We start from the raw sequence: 19,466 nt of genomic DNA, 5'->3' as shown, positions 1-19,466 counted from the left end.
ATGTCTTTTCATTTGGGGCTATTCATGAAATCACCGAAAAGTCCATACTAATAGAAGTATTCAATGCAACTTGCATACTTATTCGAGAAAGGTTGGTAGCATACGGTACTGCAAAGTCATATTACTGTATTGAGGGATGGCGAAATTCGATACCAGTCAGCCATCAGCCTGGTACCGGTACCGGTATACAATACAACTTTATTCTGTTATTACATTTTTTGTCTACACCACCATAACACAAATTGAATAAACAATACAGAAAAACAACACTGCCAGACTAGTACCGTGCGGGTACCTGTACCGTAATGCTGCAATTTTCCAGTTTGTTCGACTGAACAGCACGTTCCCCACCTAAACACACAAAAAGCTGATTTACACCAATGTTATGTTTTACTACTGTAATAAGTTAGGACCTTAAATATCTCTTCGCAAAACTCATTTCAGTACCGTTTTTTTTTTTTTTTTTTTTTTAAAGGTCCACGTTGTGGATTCATAACAGTTTTGTAAAAATAAATAAATGATGAAAAAATAATATCAGTACCGTTTTTATTTCACAATTTACAGTTTGGCCACTTCTGCGCTAAACAAAGTAAAAGTTTGGCGCGGCAATCTTTCCCTTTCAGTCATTCGATCGCCCTCCAATGGAGTATATAAATACTAAAAATTGATGTTTTTGCGGTTTCCTCGTTTGACACGAACTTACCTATTATGGTCCATGGATCGTTTTTAAACACGAAATATACGGCGAGAGCACATTTGCACTTGTAAACTGCACCCAGGACATTTGGAATTGTGTATTATTTCTGTCGTAATTTTTGATTGTTATATTTTTAACTGGTTGGAAAAAATAAACTTGACTTGACACCCACATTTGCACTCTTACATTTCCACCCACAGAATTTAGCACCCACAAATAGATTGCTCACGCTTACATTTGCACCCACAGACATTTGCACCTGTGGATACTTGCATACAAGTACATTTGCACTCATGTACATTTTCACTCACGTACATTTGCAGCCACAGACATTTGCACCCATGTAAATTTGCAACAATGTACATTTGCATCCACAGAAATTTGCACTCAAATACATTTGCACCCACGTAAATTTGCACTCGTATACATTTGCACCCATGTACATTTTCACCACAATGAAGCTTTTTTTACTTCAAAGACTAGTGTCCAGTCTAGTGTGGTGTAATATTCATGGGTGCGAATATCCGTCGGTACAAATGCCCGTGGCTGCAATTGTACGTGATTGCCAATGCTTGCGGTTGCAATGTCTGCGATTGTAAATGTGCGTGAGTGCGAATGTGCGTGGTGCAAATTTACTTGTGTGCAAATGTTCATGGGTGCAATCTGTATGTAGGTACAACTGTTCTGGGTGCAGTTCAAGGGTGCAAATGTACATGTGTGCAAAGATAATGGAACCATCAAATATCTCAATAGTCATTTTTCTCCGAGTAGTTTTAGTTTGGTTGCAGTAATTGAAAAATTCATCATTTTGAAACAAAATGGTAGGTCTGAGAGCACCGAGTTGGAATAAAAGATTAGTGAAAATCATTAGCTTACGGAAGTGATCGAGCAATACGAAATGAAAAAGTGCTTTTTTATTTAAATATAAGAAGAGCAGCTTCTATGTAAACGTAAAGTATCGTGTCTCATAGCACCAAAGGAGAATTAAAAATGTTATAGCTTTCTAGCGATTTCTTCCAGAGGTGCAGTAATACAAACAACACCCCAGATAGCACAACTACGTCGGAACAACCATGGCCGAACGTTGTTCGAACCACCGGCCCAATAATGGCGAACAACCATGTTCCAGCGAAGATTTGGCCGCTGGGCCAACGTCGGTCCTTTCGCTGTAATGCAACCGTGGCAAACGGTCGGGCCAACGTAGGCGATACGTTGTAACACAATCGTGAAATTTGGCCGGGCCTACGTAGGCGACACGTTGTAATACAATCGTGGCATATGGTCGGGCCGAGTTAGGCGATGTGTTGTACAGACAGGGTATGGATCTATACATAGAAATTTCCCACTAATCTAACATTATTTAAATAATTAAAATACAAAAGATAGCAAAATGTCTTTATTTTACAAATATGTATACATGTAATAAAATTAATCGGAGTTCGTTGCCGGATCATCCAGAGCTGAAAAATATAAAAATTCTGTGTTAAATTGCAGTATTAGCAAATTACAGCACCAGAGTTCAAAGCCTAGTCTGAATGACTGCATCCCAACAAATTTTCAGAGTAGGAATCTTAAGCCAAGATTCTGCAGTCGCAAATGTGTGAGTGAAGCTTACATTGACAAGACGATAATAATTGAGAAATACAGAAATTCTTGATTCCGCAAGGGGGGCGTAGACAACGTTTTGAGGGGAATATTTGTTGGAGGGAATAATGATGATTTGCGATTTTATCTGACTAAAATGTCTTGAAATATTCCTTGTTGAAATTCATCTATCTTATTAGAAACATCATGCACCATGATTAGTCTATTTGTTTAATTGATTTACAATAAATTTAGTTGTAACTTCATCATTTGCTGTTGCGATGATACAAATAAGTTCCAAAACCACTGTTCGCCATTATGCACCAAACTCTGGCAACATTGGATTGGCAATTTGGCACTTGACTCTAATCATAATCAGCTTGGCGATATCTCCTTAATAAATATTTTTCTATATTGTTCACTTTTGTATACAAAATCTACATTCAATTTCTTTACTGTTCACAGTTGTTTACAAAATCCATATTCAATTTAACAATCATAATGATAAAAATGAATGGTGTGGCAACTGGCAAGTACATTTTGTTTACTAGTCCGTTTATTAGTTTAATATACCCAACTTATCTAAATTTTCTCGCCTGTTTTTATTTTATTATATCTCTGTTGTTGTTGTGTGTGTGTAACTTAATTTAATTCATGGAAACGATAGGCATCTTTTTGGCAAAACCTTATATTCTTTACGCTTTAATCTTAATTAAGGTTTTGTTTTCACTCCAGATTGTCAGATTCTATTTAATCAATTTTTGTTCATTTCCCTTATGAATTATCTTAAGCTGATTTGGAGTCAAAATAATCTTATACTTTTAAAATGGAAGAGGGTAGAGCAGAGAAAGATGGTGGAACAATATGATGAACATATTACATACCTTTAATAGCAGAAACTAAGGGCGTCCCACTCACTCCTTCTTATCCACCGCATCCTGCACAGTTGAAAGAGCGGGCGAGTAAATTTGTTATAATTGAGCTCATGATTCTCCAATCCAGTCTTTCTTGGAGCAACCTCCGAGACTTGACAAATATCCTATCTGGAATGAGTAAATAAGCACAATTATGAGAATACATTTAATGAAAAGGTTTCCATCCGTTGCAAAAGCTCTATGTTAATTACCGCGAGTATCTACTCGAAAATATACACATATGTGTTTTGTCCACATCGCGTTCGTATAAAAGTGAACAATTTTAATAATGCAATCGGATCGTATTTAGACATTTAAATAATCTTCCTTGAACACGAAGCGAAAATATGGGGCATATTGTATTTCATACATAATTTCGAAGCGCTTCATGCAGTCAAAAACAAAACGACAAAAAATAAAAAGGCACTCAATAAGATGAGACCCAGCAAAGGTATTTTCACCTATTTTACTTTCATGTTCTGTTTAGCTTTCGAATTAATTATGGAGTAATCTGCAATATTTTAACATTGTACTAAAACTAAACAAATATTCTGAATCTCAGAGATTTTTACATCGTGGTCTTCATACGATGGCATGTGTTACCGGTCAGCGAACTCTTTTAAATTAATTTTGCTTGCCCGCTGGGGTAAAAAGGTTGGGAACCACTGAACTAAACAGTTAAGTACAACCACGTTACACCAACGCCCTGCAAACTTACAGTCGATTTTCATCAGAATGATTAAATAGAATATTCAGAATAGAATAAATTGATTTTTAATGTTTTTTCGTTGTGGGGTCGCAAGTATCTGTAGTCTGTGATTTTACAAAAATTGGGGTCGCGGAAAAAAAAGTTTGGGAACCACCGCCGTAAAGTGTCCGTAATCAGCCTATAAAAATATTCAACTTACGAGCCATTTTTTCATCCTTGAATGTATTCTGGATCAAAATGTAATCAGACAATGAATTTCATCAATTCCGGTATGTCCGAGTCCACACTATATTCAGTGGAAAATTGCAGATGCCGTAGCTTGTAGCATAAGAGTTTCTACCGCCTGTCCCAACAATTTTTCCATGGACTGGATTGAAGCATGGCTTGATCTCTGAAAATCAAGTTAGTGTTACCCAATGTATAGTACATGATTGTCTTTCAGATGATAAACGTGAACGAATGGCCTATACTAATTACCAGAATATAAATTTTTCATTAATATTAATTACCGTATTTTCCGGCGAATAAGTCTACCCGGCGAATAAGACGAGGCCTGTTTTTAAGCCTGAAAAAATGGGTTTTTGCATATAACCGGTTAATAAGTCGGGGTAGTAAAATCGCATCAACGTCGGGAATCTTAAATTACCATGCAATGCCTTTCGAGCAGTCGCCGCGTTTGCGCATTGGTTAAAATAGCCTATAATGACTTTTTCTTGTAGCGTAATATTCAATCCATATATGATAATGCAAATATGATAATCACAGCATTGAAATTCCAGATTCACAGCACGAGAATGTCGATTTATTTAAACTAACCAGAGGAGGACGTGGGGGATGCTATCGCCGAAGGTGTTTCATTGTCCGGATTCAATAATAAGGCGACAAAAAAATGAAAATGATCATACTCGCCTAATAAGACGAACCCCCCCCCCCCCAAAATTTGGGTCTAGAAAAGCGACTTACTCGTCGGAAAATACGGTATTAACCACATGATGTTGTACTAGGTAATTATTCAACCGATATATCTAGCTATTGTGCAATATTTTATGGCACAGATATGCAAGGAGCTACTATCAAACTATAAAACAAAAACACCTGTTTTGGGCATTGTCCGCATTGAAACACTGAGATGCTTGAAATGACACAGTGTATGATTGCGTGAAAGAATTGAAGCAGGTGAATTTTCCAGTCCATTGTCATAGGGCCTATTACTGTATTATAAAAATGGTATATATCATTAAACTTACAATGGTAATATTGACACTTGACAGAATATCTAATCGGTAATAATTATTTAGAATGACCGGAAAAAAAATGGATATTACACAAAATATGTCCAAATATTTGTAAAGGATGTGCCGTAAAATACTTCATGCTTTTAGAGTCGCTGCGCATTGCACAGTTGCATGCACATTTGGCAGTCATTGTACAGAGATGGGCTTCGCCCAGTCGCCCGAATCTTTTTTGCTAGCGGTCTACTTTCCAATTCACTTTAAAATATAGACTAGACTGGCCCGCACCTAGACTGGCGGGCCATGTCGCATCTCGCATGTGTGGCGTAAAAAGTTATACTTTAGAAACAAAATTTTATTTAAAGTGTTATAAAAACAAAAAGGGAAAACAATTATCCTTGAGCTATTCTTTACCCAAAAACATCAAATTTTAGTTTCAGTTTGATTGTGGCAATTGTTAAAACATATTTAGATTTCAGCCAATTGAGATCTGTATTTAGATTTGTTGAAATTCATCAGACAGAAGGTTCACAAATGTGCAACTATTCAGATTACTGGATTAAGTCGTCCAACGGGTTGGATTTGGGCTGCGGAAATGTTTGGACTTAGACAAATAAAGTAAATATAAAAAATCATATCTAGGGATGAAGGACCAATACCGGTACTCGATAACGAATACCGGTACCGGTACTGGTAAATAAGAGATGGCAACCTCAGAAAGTTTAACAAAAAATGCCAAAAGACCAAGTACGGTAACTTACCGGTACCTCATCTCGTTCTGTCGTTACCGGTACCTACGGTGTCCAGGGATAAATATGTAATACCGGTATGGTGCCGGTACCGTATCACCCTTAAGAACTGTGATCTGACAACGCACTTAGGGTACTGTATCGGTACCATGAGATTAACTTACATGGTTACAACTATCTCTACTTTCGCCATTCATACTATGATAGCATTAAAAGTTCAATTTCACTGTCTAATCCACGGCAAAAACCTCGTAACAGGATACCGATTACGAGTACCGCCAAAATGAATGGCGACTCCATGTACTATATTCGAATCGCGCGCCAATTTCATCGCGTTATGGCGTGTTTCGTTGAATGCCAATGATGGCCTTACCATGGTAAATGGTTGTAAAACCGCGTACAACGGTTGCCGGCGGATTATAACGTTGGCCCAACGTAGTTGTGCTATCTGGGACCCATTTGCAATCATTATTCGATTCCCAGATATATAGCCTACTTTTTGAAATTGCTCAGAATCTATAATTTCAGTATTGAATGATAGTATCGTTTACCAGTAATTAGCTTATGCCTCCTCGACTAGAAACGGGTATTATGACTAACGAGTTTTCGAATTATATCTATGCAATCTGCTCCATGAGCATGTTGCTCTGTACAATAAATGTAGAGCCACTTGCACGATCAATCTTGAAAAATGAAAGGATCCACGGCGTTATCCTGGAAAAAAAGAACAAAAACTAGAACAATATGCGGGCGATACGAGCTTTATTATAGGATCCCCGGCTCGATATATGATAAAGCAAAGCATATGTTTTAGGAATTAAATAACGCCACCAGAAAACATTTGAAACCACTCCCCACCCTGAATAACACCGTGACACGTTAAAACACCTGGATTATATTACAGAGCAGACGCACCGAAGAAAAAATCTGTAAAATAAATAGCATCCCGATTACGGCAAAAAGTTTGTTCATTATATCTGACGTTAGCCTATGTATAAATGTTCAATCAGGCATCGTTTTTGTTCAAAAGATTATAAAAATTGTTGAGTGGAGGAAAAAGTAGGAAACGCGTTCACATCTGCTAGCATCACAAGTAGCAACAGGTTTATCCGAAGCGTTATACCGTTACAGCTCGGATATAAAGTATTAATTTATTATGGATCCGAGAAAGTACTCTTATTAAAATGAAAGTGACTCGAAGCTGAAACACGTAGGGGGAGTCCATATAATGGCAAAACTTCTTTTCAATCGACTTGTATTTAATCATGGCTCTTTAATAATCACTCTTGCATTTTGGTGGCTTTTGCACAGTAGCAATACGGTCAAACTAGCACCGAACTTGCGTCCTGCCTAAATACAATTTGAAACATTTTGGGTAACAGTTTCATCTATATTAATCAATATATAGATATTCGTCATTTTTACAACTAGTGATGATATGATTATAATAGCACTTACAGGCTTGGTATGTCCTTATAAAACTAAATCAATCAGAATCGAGTAAATGAAGTATTTGGATTCTGTGCAATTTTCAACTGGCAACACTTCCGAGACCCTGATCCCCCTTGATTTTTGACCAGTTTATGGAGCAAGGAATGTGATCCTCTATTATACCTCTGGAAACACAGTTATGGTAAATTTTAGCACTACTTTAGATGTAATTGCATATATGTTATCACAATATCGAAGAGGGAGTTTTTATTGTACAATGGAGACAGATTTAGGATTACGCAACCATATCCGATTAGTAGCTTAATTCGAAAAAAATAAGCTGAAGCAATTTGTAGGTATTAAGATTAGTGTTGATTGTAGAAATATTTTGATTATGTTACAAAAAATTACAACTTAAGTTCATGCCTCAATCATGGCTGTGGGGCAAAATTTTCTGTAGTGAATAAAAAGAATTTGCCAAACCCTTTTCTCGACAGTAAATTAAGATGCCTGCATCTGCAAAAAAATTTTTTTTTCAAATATATTTTCAAAAATTGATCGTGTTAGACGCACAGGAAATGGGCTAGTTCCTAATGCCTCATAAAATGCCCAACTGTTTAGCGACCCCTTTAGTATACCTGCTTACGATACAGCACCGTCATGTACAAGTTAGACTATCACATTTGGCTATATTCATCACAACTAACAGAAACTCAATTTTGTGCTATTTTATATATTGTCATTCCACATTAAATAGATATTTTGCAATGAAATAACGGACGAATTATGTAAGAGTGAACCCGAAAAATAAAAATCAGACAAAAATTTAACAACAAAGTCAGGAACAAAGAATACTATTAATAAACCAACACTATTCTGAGAAGGTGTATTTCCCAATGGAGCACATACACCTGCCACAATTGACAATAACAAAATTTTTTTTTTTTTTTTAAATAAATTGGGACATCCAGGCTAGTTTTCCATATATGCAATCTTACCATTTAAGAAATAAAATAAATCATCACAGTTCCAGGGGTTCAAAATTCATTTGACAGTATTCAACTTGGTAAAATTTGTACATGTCATAATAGTGTAGTTCACTAGAAATCAAAAATAGAGAATGGATATCTTTACCAATTTCGATACTCAAAAACAGTGTACCTACATTGCGGACAAGTTCGTAATTCTAGAAGTTTCCCTCCTTCCTGCAATTGATATGCCGATTAATTAATAATGTTTCACTTAAAAAGCATACCAAAATTAATATCGATTAACAATAATAAAAACCTCCTGAAAAACAATTTGCAAACCATGTTCAACGGGGTATAATAATTTGATTAATAACCGGCATATTCTAATTAAAAAGCATGAAGAAGTGAGGGACCTCCTGAAGTATGCGCGCCAAGATGGCACACAACCTGAACATAGTATGTGTGTACCGGTTAGGATTCAGGTTGTGCGACATCTTGGTGCGCATACTTCTGGAGCACCGAAGTGAGTGCGCAGTAAAGCGAACTTTGGTGTGGCAAAGTATGAAACACGGCAGGTACCCATAACCTAGGATGACAAAATACTGTACTACAACCATTCCAGTCAGTGATAGAAAAATAGTATGCATAAAACTTTTTCTACTGCAACGAGTCCAACAACCTTATAATTGGATGGATGAAACTGATGACAGTCAACATGTAATATTTTACAGAATCTTGCTGAAACTCTCTTTATTCTAGTGCATTCACTTACGAGCAGAAAGCTTATTTTTAAGTGCAAAATTATCACAACTATCATAATTTGCATACAATACAGAACAGAAAACCTTTTGAAATAAATATATTGTGACAAAAAATATCGATATAGGGAATATATTTTTAAAAAATTTCAATGTTGAATGAAAAACAAGCCTAAACTAATTAGCTGATACACTTTCACATACAAAATTTACAATTGCTTCGTTTACAGAGTCCACCATTTTAAAATTAAAAAATCCATTATTTAAGTCTTTGTTTTAGCATTTCTAATACAGAAGATCAGACTACTAGTAGCAACCAAACAAAAATGTGTGCTGTCAAAATCCGATGTAAAATCATTTTCTTATACTACTTTGTGTGCATGAATAATATGAATCTCGGGTAATAAATGGTCAGTATTGAATTTTAACGTTATTGCACATGGATGTATAAATCGACAACTAGAAGTAATAGGAGGTCAAAGAGAATTTTTAATTTTATGTATTATTCGATGCATATATATGCTGCAATAAAATATTCTTGTTCAACAGGGCTACAACTTTAAAAGGTAAAACTAATTATATTTAGCAGGCAAAAACATAAAAATCAAAGCTCAAAAAATGCAATATATTATTTGGTATGCAATTATCTTTCAAAAAACAAAACGAAAAATTGAGATACTAATAAGTGCATGTGATATGCATTAATTAGGCATTAAAATCTTTTAACAAAATAAACAGTTTTAGGAAGTTTTTTATTGGTCAGTTGTTTCACGTTGACGACGAGCAAAACTAAGGAATACTTGTTCGAGTGTCGTTTGTGAGACGGAATAATCTCTCAGGTTGATTTCAGCTTTTGTTTCTTCCATACGACTAAATATCTAAAATTAAAAACCAAATGTATAGCGGTGATGTTTATTACTATGGACAGAACAATATACAACGCTTTAAAAACGAGAAAACATAGATTTATTGAGTTCATGCCTTAGAATTGTAACAAGCCCTTTTCTATCCACCTATACGAGTCCCAGTAGTGTCTGATTGAAAAAAAAACAGAATTGTGTCGAATTTTTTTTTATATGACTCCATGCTTTTTGCTCCAAACAAGGCCCTAACAAGCCACTGATATCTCACAATATGTAACAAGTTGCTTTTTTTTGGAAGGGCCTGACTGAATTTAGCACACCCTGGGTGAAGAGAGGAGCATGGGATTTGAACACAAGATGAGTAATCAGCGTGGCTAACTCAGTTACGTCTAACGATGCCTTAACAGATAGGCCATGTCGTTATCAAGAGTCATTTGCAAATTATGTAATTATGAGTTTTCAAAAGAAAATATATCTAATATGTGGCCTTTGACATGTAAGAATGCCTATGGCAGTATATAGCCTCAAACAAAGCCTGCGCTGTGGTACAATACAATATAATGTGATATTAACGATTTACTTACGGTAGCTAAAGATAGGTCTTCTCCTGAGGGTTTGATCTTCGGTACTTGGAATGCAACTAGTCCTTGATGTTCATCTTTGATAATAGTTCCTTAAACAAAACACTGGACTTAGACTTGATAAATCATTGAAAAATAATGTTATCATTTTTGCACTGATTGACGAAATAATGAATCTAATAAGGGCAACTTCAATACTCTAAACATGAGAAACAAATTTGGATAAATCAGAGTTGTGTGAATCACTGGCACAATTATTTTCAGATACAGAGAATCCGAGAAGATTAAAAAAAGAGGCTCCCCTTGGTTGGAAATTAGGGTGGCATTTTTCTGGGTAGAATACACCAGGGCTTCTCAAACTTGCGACCCAATATATTAAAAAAATTGCCCGCTACCCCTGTTAACTGTGAATTTAGGGCTGTCCAAAATCGAATAATTTTTTGATTCGAATCGAATCGAATATTTTCTCCGAATCGAACTGAATAATCGAATATCATTGCGCAATAGTAAATCTGTCTCTATTATACAATAAACGCCTGCCCTTCGATGTTGTGGTAATGTATGTGCAGTTACATCAAAGGAGATCACACGCTTGTATGACCTGGTCAAAAAAATTGGAGAACTCCAAAATTTGGGTCTCGAAAACTGTTGAGTGTTAAGAGTAAAAATTGCACTATTCAAAAATTGCAATCTCAATTTTGATGGATTCAGGTTTAATAGGACATGTAAAGCCTGTAGATGCTATTTTAATCCTATTCACTAGTTTTTATGTTTTTTTGTGTAAATTTCAGCAAAATAATAACATCCATCAATATAGATAAAACTGTTGCTCAAGTTCAAAATTGCATTTAAAAATTCCAAGCTAGTTTGATGACAATATTATTTGATGACTATAATATTGTTAGTGTACAACAGCCATCAAAATGCAAGATTGCAATTATTTGTCTTGGTATATAGATGGATAATACAGTAATGCCATCATAAGAAATTACAAATTCCAATTTAAAGAAGGTATTGCCATCATGAGGATCCCAAAACCTGTTTCAGCTTTGAGTTGCCTGTACCATGTTCCTATGATAACTAACTCAACAGCTTCAAATCGATTCTATTTATAGAACTATCGTTTTCTAAATTCTCTCCTTTTTCTTCTTGTTCTCTCTCAAAAACGTCACGATCGATTATACCTTGTTATGACGACCATGCATGAAATGGCTAATCACGTGCCGGGAGGGCATTAGTAATGACATGTTTATCACAAAATGAAGGCGAGAGAAATATCGGGAAACCAATTAAGCAAGCCGGGAGCGAGAGTGGTCTGAGCTCGGAGCGCCGCCGCTTGCCCGGTGAAAAACATCCCGTAAAAATATTTCCGCTTTATGTACCGATACCTAATTTTAGCGATTCGAAAATCAGCCGAAAAACGATTCGAATAATTTGCCATTCGATTCGATTTCGAATATTTGGTTCGCTTGGACAGCCCTAACTGTGATCCTATGTATTCTCTCAAAATCGTGAGATTGATGTTTTGCACTAGTTCAAATCATTGTGTTTCAAATCAAAAGTCTAAAAAAGCACAATAGATATAATATATTCCTTTGTGTGAAATTGGTGTACTAAAGCCCCTAAAAGCCTGCGCCCCCCACTTTAGCCCCGGAATACACAATGGAGGAAATTTTTAAAAGTGGAACCTTCCAAGGGAAATATTTTCGAGCTGGAATAGTTTGGACAAAATAAAAAAAATTACTAGCGTTTAATTACTGTTTACATACCTGGGAAGTGGGACTGCATATATGCCTTAATTGGGTCTGGATCGCTGTTATTACTTTCCAATTTGACTTCAACAGAATAACCCTGTCCAAATTTGTTTTTAAGATGCTGTGGTCCACCCAGGCATCTCATTTGTCCATTCACCATGATAGCTAGTCTTGTACATAATGCTTCACATTCTTCCATACTGATAATAAAGAGAGATAATATGAAAAAAATTAGGGTGTTGATGTGAAGAAAAATAACATGGAATGGCCCAGTAGATATGGATATTTCCCCGAGCATCGATTTCCTTGTTTTTTTTGCAACAATTTCAAATCAGCAATAAGTTAACAATGACGTAACAATTGGGAATTTTTGCCGGCGCTCAAGACACTTATTTCTGTAACTGCTATAAGTATTGCATCAAACGACATTCGTTAATGCGTAATGTAGCACTATGAATTCACATAGTATTAGTAATGTTTTGCATTTCAGAAGACACCCATAACTTCGCTTGTAGATGAGTATCGTGTACCTTTGAGTGAGAGCGTATGACATGCTTTGAGCAAATCGCAAATTTAATGAAAACCATGGAAATAGAGCCCAACTGGCCTCGGGTAAAGCGTTAAACTTACCGTAAATGTCTTGGTACATCGGATTACAAATCTTGGGTTTAATCCCATGCCCCCCACCCCAACCAGGTATAATAAATTGGGTCGCCAATGCCGAAGCGTAAAGAAGGTTTTGGTTCTTCCAAATATTAGCTGCTTATGTATAGTTGATATCAGTGGCTGCTTGTACACAGTCTTGTTCAGAGCAAAAAGTGTGAATGGGCTTTGTATAAAAACTCTCGCATCATTCTTTCAAAACTTCATTCTTACCTATGAGAAGTGATGATGATGCATCTCTTGTCAGTACAAATCTGAGTTATCGTATCCCACAGTTTACGTCTAGCTCCAGGATCTAATCCAGTACTTGGTTCATCCAACAGAACAACAGAAGGTCCACCAACCAGAGCAATTGCAGTACTCAGCTTTCGTTTATTACCACCACTGCAGCAAAGAAATCGAAGGATATTATTAAGATTAAAAAAAGATGTCATCCATGGCAACAGAAACTTGGAAATCATATAAATAATCTAACATCCAAAAATCCTATCGTTTTTCTCCTTCGAAGCGTTGAACTAGTTTATTTTGAAGGTATTTACTTCATAAATTCTTGTGATTCGAATATCATCAGTGATTCTCAAACGATGCACGCGCCCTACAAGGGGGAATGTAGACAATTTTTTGAGGGGGGCATAAAGCTAATTAAAAGCAATAATATTTGATAGATTCGATTTTGCCTGCCTTATTTTGGATATTTACATTTTAAAAGTTTCCATTTATTTCATTATTTACGTTCCATCCACGTATTTTCAACATATTTTTTGAATAAAACATACTTTCGCCCTACTATCTGTTATGTGTAGCTTATTGTTAGCTAGGTATTTTTAAGGTGGGACGCGATACTTGACAAATTCTAAAAAGGGGGCGAGGCTTTAAAAGTGAGAACAACTGCACTATCAAATATAATCCTTGCAATCTAAAGAGCAGTAAATGCTTTACCTGTATGTACCACATTCTTTGTCAATATGTTCTTTGAAGTGCAATAATTTAGCAAGTTTTTCAACAATATCCTGAATATATTTTTCTTTCACACCACGAAGTCGAGCGTACATCACTAGAGTTTCCCGTCCTGTCATTTGTTGAATTAAACCATCAAATTGGGGGCAATATCCAATTTTTTGTTGTGCCTGAAATTGAACAAAAAAATTTAGTTGTATACACATGCACTGATATATGTGAAATATTTTGCAATAGGTTGACATCAAAGTTGAACAGCCTTGATAATGTTCAAATCCAAATAAAAGTAACTCTTTACATATTGTGAGATATCAGTGACTGTTTGTATAGTATTGTTCGAAGTGAAGGGTGAATGAACGTCAAATAAAAAAAAACATCAATGAAAATTTGAGGGAAATACTAGTGTCTATAGCTGGATTATTTAGCGTTTCAATATTCTATCTTGTGATTATTTAAAATTTGATTATTAGTTAATTAACTAGTAAATAGTAATTTCATTGAAAAAATGTCAAAGATTTTGGTCAAATACCTTCATTTTTCAAATGCACCAACCCTTAATAGTTGGAAATTCGCTAGAACCCCTTATACAGGGTGTCCCAAATAAAATACAACCCTTTAATTTGTTTACCAATTTTGAGGGTTTCATTTATCCTGGGATACCCTATATTTTTAAAAAATGAATATTTAAATATACCATGTCATACTTAAATTATGGACCTCCTGAAGTAAGCGTACCAATATGGCGCACAACCTGAACTCAGGTTGTGTACCAGGTTAGGGTTCTGGTTGTGCGACATCTTGGTGCGCATACGTCAGGAGTACCTAAATTATTCGTACAAGCTGACAAAGATCCTGATTTATTTCTTACTGAAAGTATAACGATTATGAAAAGTAACAGAGATTTTCAATACATAAATTGAATAAGCTTTTTTAAACAGTTATTTAAAATTTAAACTCTTTTTTCTTTGAAAATTCTTAACTATATGAGAAAGAAGGTATCGAGTAATCAACAGAATAAATATTAATTAAATCAGCATAGAGTAGTAGCATTTTATCTAACCTGTTTTCTATTAGAAATGATATCATGCCCGTTTACATATGCTGTACCAGCTGTTGGTCGAACATCACCGGTTAGCATTTTGAAAGTTGTTGTTTTTCCTGCTCCATTGATGCCCAATAATCCAAAACATTCTCCTTTTGGAACTCCGAGATTAAGATTGTCCACAGCAATAATTCGAGAAACACCTCCACCTTTCTTACCAGCATAAACCTGATGAAGACCAATACATTTACTCAATAACATGATTTACTACAGACAGAGAATTGTGAGGTAACTTGAGTTTTAAGCTGATTTGTGGAGAAACAAGACAATATGGAAAAAATTTAATTCAAAATTTTATTCAAGCATTAGTCAATATTGGAATATAGTTTTAAATTATATGCATTAAAAATATCACAGAGCTTTTTAGTCGAAACATACAAAATTTAAAATCTAAATGATAACTTTGGATTAAAATATAGGTAATCCAGAACCAGGAACCAAGATAGCGGACACTGGAACGTAGTATGTGTACAAGGTTAGGGTTAATGCATAATTTTATTCCAATTTTCCTTATTTTAGTGCTATTATGAGTTCGGGGACTAGCCAAGTGACTCCTTAAGTATTTTGTACCTGAAATTATGGCCTAACCCTAACCTGGTACACATACTACGTTCTAGTGTCCGCCATCTTGGTTCACATACTTCGGGAGTACCAAAATATATGCTATCTTGATTGGGGTTTTCGAATATTCAGTTGATCAAAAAATATTTTTTTTACTAAATTTGCAATTTTTAGTAATGAAAATATAGCGAAAAAAATTACCCTTCTTAAATTCTTTGCAAATATCAATTCAGATTTCTTGAGTTCTGGAAGCAGAGTATCATTGATTCGATTTTGTTCATTTGAAACGTCATCATCCAGAATAGTGCTTTCAGTTCCGTACATGATGGCAGCCTGAATTAGGAGAGCGGTACAATTATTTTATTGTCTATTGATACAAAATGCTAAACACTTCGAACCTAATAAAATGAAAAATTCACAAAGTAAATTTTTTTATATTTATCACTACGGAGGAAAAAGTTGATGGAAAACCTCCAAGGACTTTGCGGCCCCTGGCGTTCAATAAAACAAAATAGTTTTGTGTTCAAAGGATTTCCACCAGTTCTTTCATGTACCACATTCGAAAATAAAAAATGGATTACAGTCGAAGAATGAAAATAGTCCCAGTTAATTTGCTTAAATTAAAGTAGTGGCACAAATAAGGGACAATTGCCAAATTGAGAAATCTTGGCTAGTACAGCAAGAGTACACTAAGAGGCATGCTTGGGACCACTAGCAAAGGCCGTCATTTGGCACACAGTTGCGTTAAATACAGTAATTTAAGCAAATTACAGTCTAGATTGAGATGTTGAAAAATTATGATGAATTAAATAGACTATCATTTATCGTAATGGTGAACATGGTACAAAATGTTATTTACGGTCACTTTTTTACGGAGAGATCTTGAGAGTCTCAAAAACACTCCTTCAATGTCATATTCTATTGCAAATAAGATGCCAAAGAAGAGGAGTCCTTCTAAAAACATGAAGACCACAAATCGACCGACACCATATCGTTCCCATGCCAAGAAATTCGTCTGAAAAGTGATTCCTGAAATAGAAAATTAAAAATCTACTTTTGCTACAAGTGGTCAATCGTCTGATAATATACAATTTCACATTTATCAAAAGAGAGAGGATTACTGATAAAAGATATCCTAATCATACTAATAGACACATATTATCGTGCAAGTTCGAATTGTTCCAATACCTGGTAATAGTAAGTGAAAAATGTCTAAACTGAACCAAAAACAGCCCCGCGGCAACAAGCAGTCTTACCCTCCAGGATGATCAAATCCTCACATAATTTTAATTTATCTGTGAGTGCTCGTTAGAACCTTGTTGAGAGCAAACATAAGCAAGCAGATAATGCGATAACAGGAAGAGACATAATGCTGAGTACAACACGCCTCATTATTAATTAATCAATTAAACTCCAAAAACGACATTACTAATCATTGCTTCATATATTGGATCTCCGGTATAGGATACCCTTATTCTTTATGTCTGTTTGTCGAAGCTCTAGCGTCTTAACGACTGGACCGATCAGGATGAAATTTCATGTGGGTTATCCTGTCACCCTAGTAATAAGCGTTTCATAGAAAGTCCGGATTGAAGTTTCCATGGTAACAACGAAAAACAGGCCGATCATTATGAAATTTCTAATTTTTTTACATTGTATTGTTGCTTTCTTATCAACCAAGTCGAAAATTGAACTTGCAAGAACGCTACCGCTGAAGAAAATACTCCTTCAAAATCGTCTTTTGTCTCGATACTCCATAAACTGGGAACGCCTTAGTGATTTTAGTGAACTCTATTTTAATTATTAGCAACGGTATATCACTCACGCGAGAATGTCTACGAAACGCGCAGTGCTCAAAATGAACTTGCAGTTTCAGTTACACTTAATCACGCTGCCATTATAGAAACGCAAGTTTCTATAGATGGTTGACTGGTTGCTTGAGCGCGGGCCTCAACTATCAACGGAGATCGTGGATGCCTACTAACTTGTTTTGGTGACTTCTCACCAATAAAATCCATATATAAATGGAAGATTAGTGTAAGCGCTTTGAAAATCTTTAATACAACAGTACTATTACATACCATATTCCTCACAAATTGCTTCCATCATGGCATCCGTGGTACAAACATTCACCATCTTATCATTGGTGTATAAATCAGCCAGCCCTTGTCCAATGGAATATTGTGGTAAAATCAAAAACACCCAATCCAGTATTTTTGCAACATCTCTTGTATTGTCATCTGTAACAAAAAATATGAATTTTCATATTTACAACGAGATGTTTTTCTGATCTTCATCAGACAATATGGTAATTAAGCAGTATATATCTAAGTTATTACTGCTGTAAGATGATTAACATAAATTTTGGTTGGTTACATTTGTTACACAAACCTCCATTGGTACAAATTAATGTCAAACTGATGCTGAAACAATAGCTTATTATATAAATAGGCTGTCTAGTTCAGGTCTAGGCTGTCTAATAGTAAAATTATGATATCCACTCTTTTTTAAACCTTTTCAATGTTTCGTTTGATGCTGCAGCTTGCACATTAGTACATAATACTTGAAATTTATATAACAGTGATACATAGTGAAAAGAATTTCAGCTATGAGCAAACTAGCTTACGGCTTGATGACAATTCAAATGACGTACCAATGAGCATTAAAACATTGATTGTAATAATGGTTGCAAGCCCCATGATATCTCCAAATATGGTGATGGTAACCAGTGCCGTTGTTGGCAAGGAGAATAGCAGAGACATCAAATAAGTCAATGGTAAAGCAGCCCAGCAATAGAGAGCAAAAAGCAGGAGTGTGATTGCAAATTGACCGTTGTGTAAAAATTCTTCGACTCCAAAAATGGCAAAAACAATCTGAAGAATAAAGGATTTTAAATTTCAGATCCAACTTTAGATTGAATGAAAAATGATTGGTCGCGAAATGCATTTAAAAAATTGAACAGCCAATGGATTATGTACTGTTGGTCAATCAAACAATCAAATTTCAAAGTCATTATCATTTATCTTTTTATAGAGTTTACATTAGTCTCAGACCATGAGGTGGCACAAGAGTTTGCTTTTCAGCCAGTTAATTAATAAATATTAGGTTTACAAATATATGTGGATTTATAAGAGGACATTTGGGCACCGACAATTATTAGTCATACATAACCCTAATCTTACACCGCAAAACTCCCCATATGCCAATGAAGTCCGAGAATTATGCTGCATAGCCCTTATTTCTTGATACTCGGAGCAAATGAGCCATTTAACAAAAATTGAATAAAATGATGGTCACTCACCATACATATCAAACACGGAATCAGAAAGTTGATGAAGTCCCATAGAAAACCAGAAAGCCAGAAGCAAATAGGGTCGACACCTGCTAGTGTTTGAAGTAACGATGCTCGATCTGTTCGCTCTCTCACAATGAAGATAGAGAACGAAGCAGCAAGGAAAGAAAAGCCAAGAACAACGTTGAATGCAATCATGAATCCAGCAATTGACCTAGAAGAAGATAAGTATGTTTAAGCCTCATGAGAATATTTTAATAGCAAAATTTGTGATATATAAAAAAGGTAGGCTATATCGCTCAGAATATCCAAATCGAAATAGTTTGAGTAGAACACTTTTTAAATATTCTGAATATATTAATTTTGCGGCACAAGAATTTACTTTGAGAAATATTGTCATGGCTCATGTTGAAAATACCATTATGTGCAAGAAACAAAAAACAATCATTAAATTCCTTTTTTTTTTAAATATTTTCACATCATCAATTTGAAAATTCAATGGCACTTCCCTACTACAAAGTGAATTGTCACCTTAGCTTAGATTGGGAACTCAAGAATAGTTACGAAATCTGACTTATGAAAACGTCGTGAAAACAAATTTATTAAAATGTAAAGCACAAACTGTTTAGAATTATAATAAATTTAATC

At 35.2% G+C, this 19,466-nt stretch overlaps 1 protein-coding gene and 1 long non-coding RNA gene across 3 annotated transcripts in view; both read right to left on the bottom strand.

Moving 5' to 3' along the window:
* Positions 1-2,081: 2,081 nt before the first annotated feature.
* On the bottom strand, positions 2,082-5,062 carry LOC144419862 (uncharacterized). Its single transcript, XR_013474326.1, has 3 exons — positions 4,104-5,062; positions 3,166-3,324; positions 2,082-2,157 (listed from the first exon to the last, which is right to left on the bottom strand). It is a non-coding gene; the product is annotated as an uncharacterized LOC144419862 (long non-coding RNA).
* A 2,967-nt stretch (positions 5,063-8,029) lies between these two features.
* The window catches only part of LOC120335314 (phospholipid-transporting ATPase ABCA3-like), a 33,386-nt gene continuing 21,949 nt past the window's right edge, over positions 8,030-19,466 (bottom strand). Inside the window, exons 28-38 of one of the 2 annotated variants that reach the window (XM_039402804.2) lie at positions 18,828-19,032; positions 18,180-18,399; positions 17,608-17,766; positions 16,386-16,555; positions 15,728-15,859; positions 14,924-15,133; positions 13,846-14,033; positions 13,120-13,290; positions 12,259-12,443; positions 10,493-10,581; positions 8,030-9,923 (exon numbers count right to left, since the gene is read on the bottom strand). In XM_039402804.2, coding sequence (XP_039258738.2) covers positions 9,798-9,923; positions 10,493-10,581; positions 12,259-12,443; positions 13,120-13,290; positions 13,846-14,033; positions 14,924-15,133; positions 15,728-15,859; positions 16,386-16,555; positions 17,608-17,766; positions 18,180-18,399; positions 18,828-19,032 — 1,855 coding nt within the window. In that variant the 3' untranslated portion in view covers positions 8,030-9,797. The remainder of the gene's footprint in view (positions 9,924-10,492; positions 10,582-12,258; positions 12,444-13,119; positions 13,291-13,845; positions 14,034-14,923; positions 15,134-15,727; positions 15,860-16,385; positions 16,556-17,607; positions 17,767-18,179; positions 18,400-18,827; positions 19,033-19,466) is intronic. The other variant, XM_039402805.2, reaches the window with a different exon arrangement.

This window comes from Styela clava, chromosome 2 (assembly GCF_964204865.1).
Source record: "Styela clava chromosome 2, kaStyClav1.hap1.2, whole genome shotgun sequence".
NCBI lineage: Eukaryota > Metazoa > Chordata > Ascidiacea > Stolidobranchia > Styelidae > Styela > Styela clava.
The sequence above is the reverse complement of the archived record's forward strand: the minus strand, read 5'-3'. Positions and strand labels throughout refer to the sequence as shown.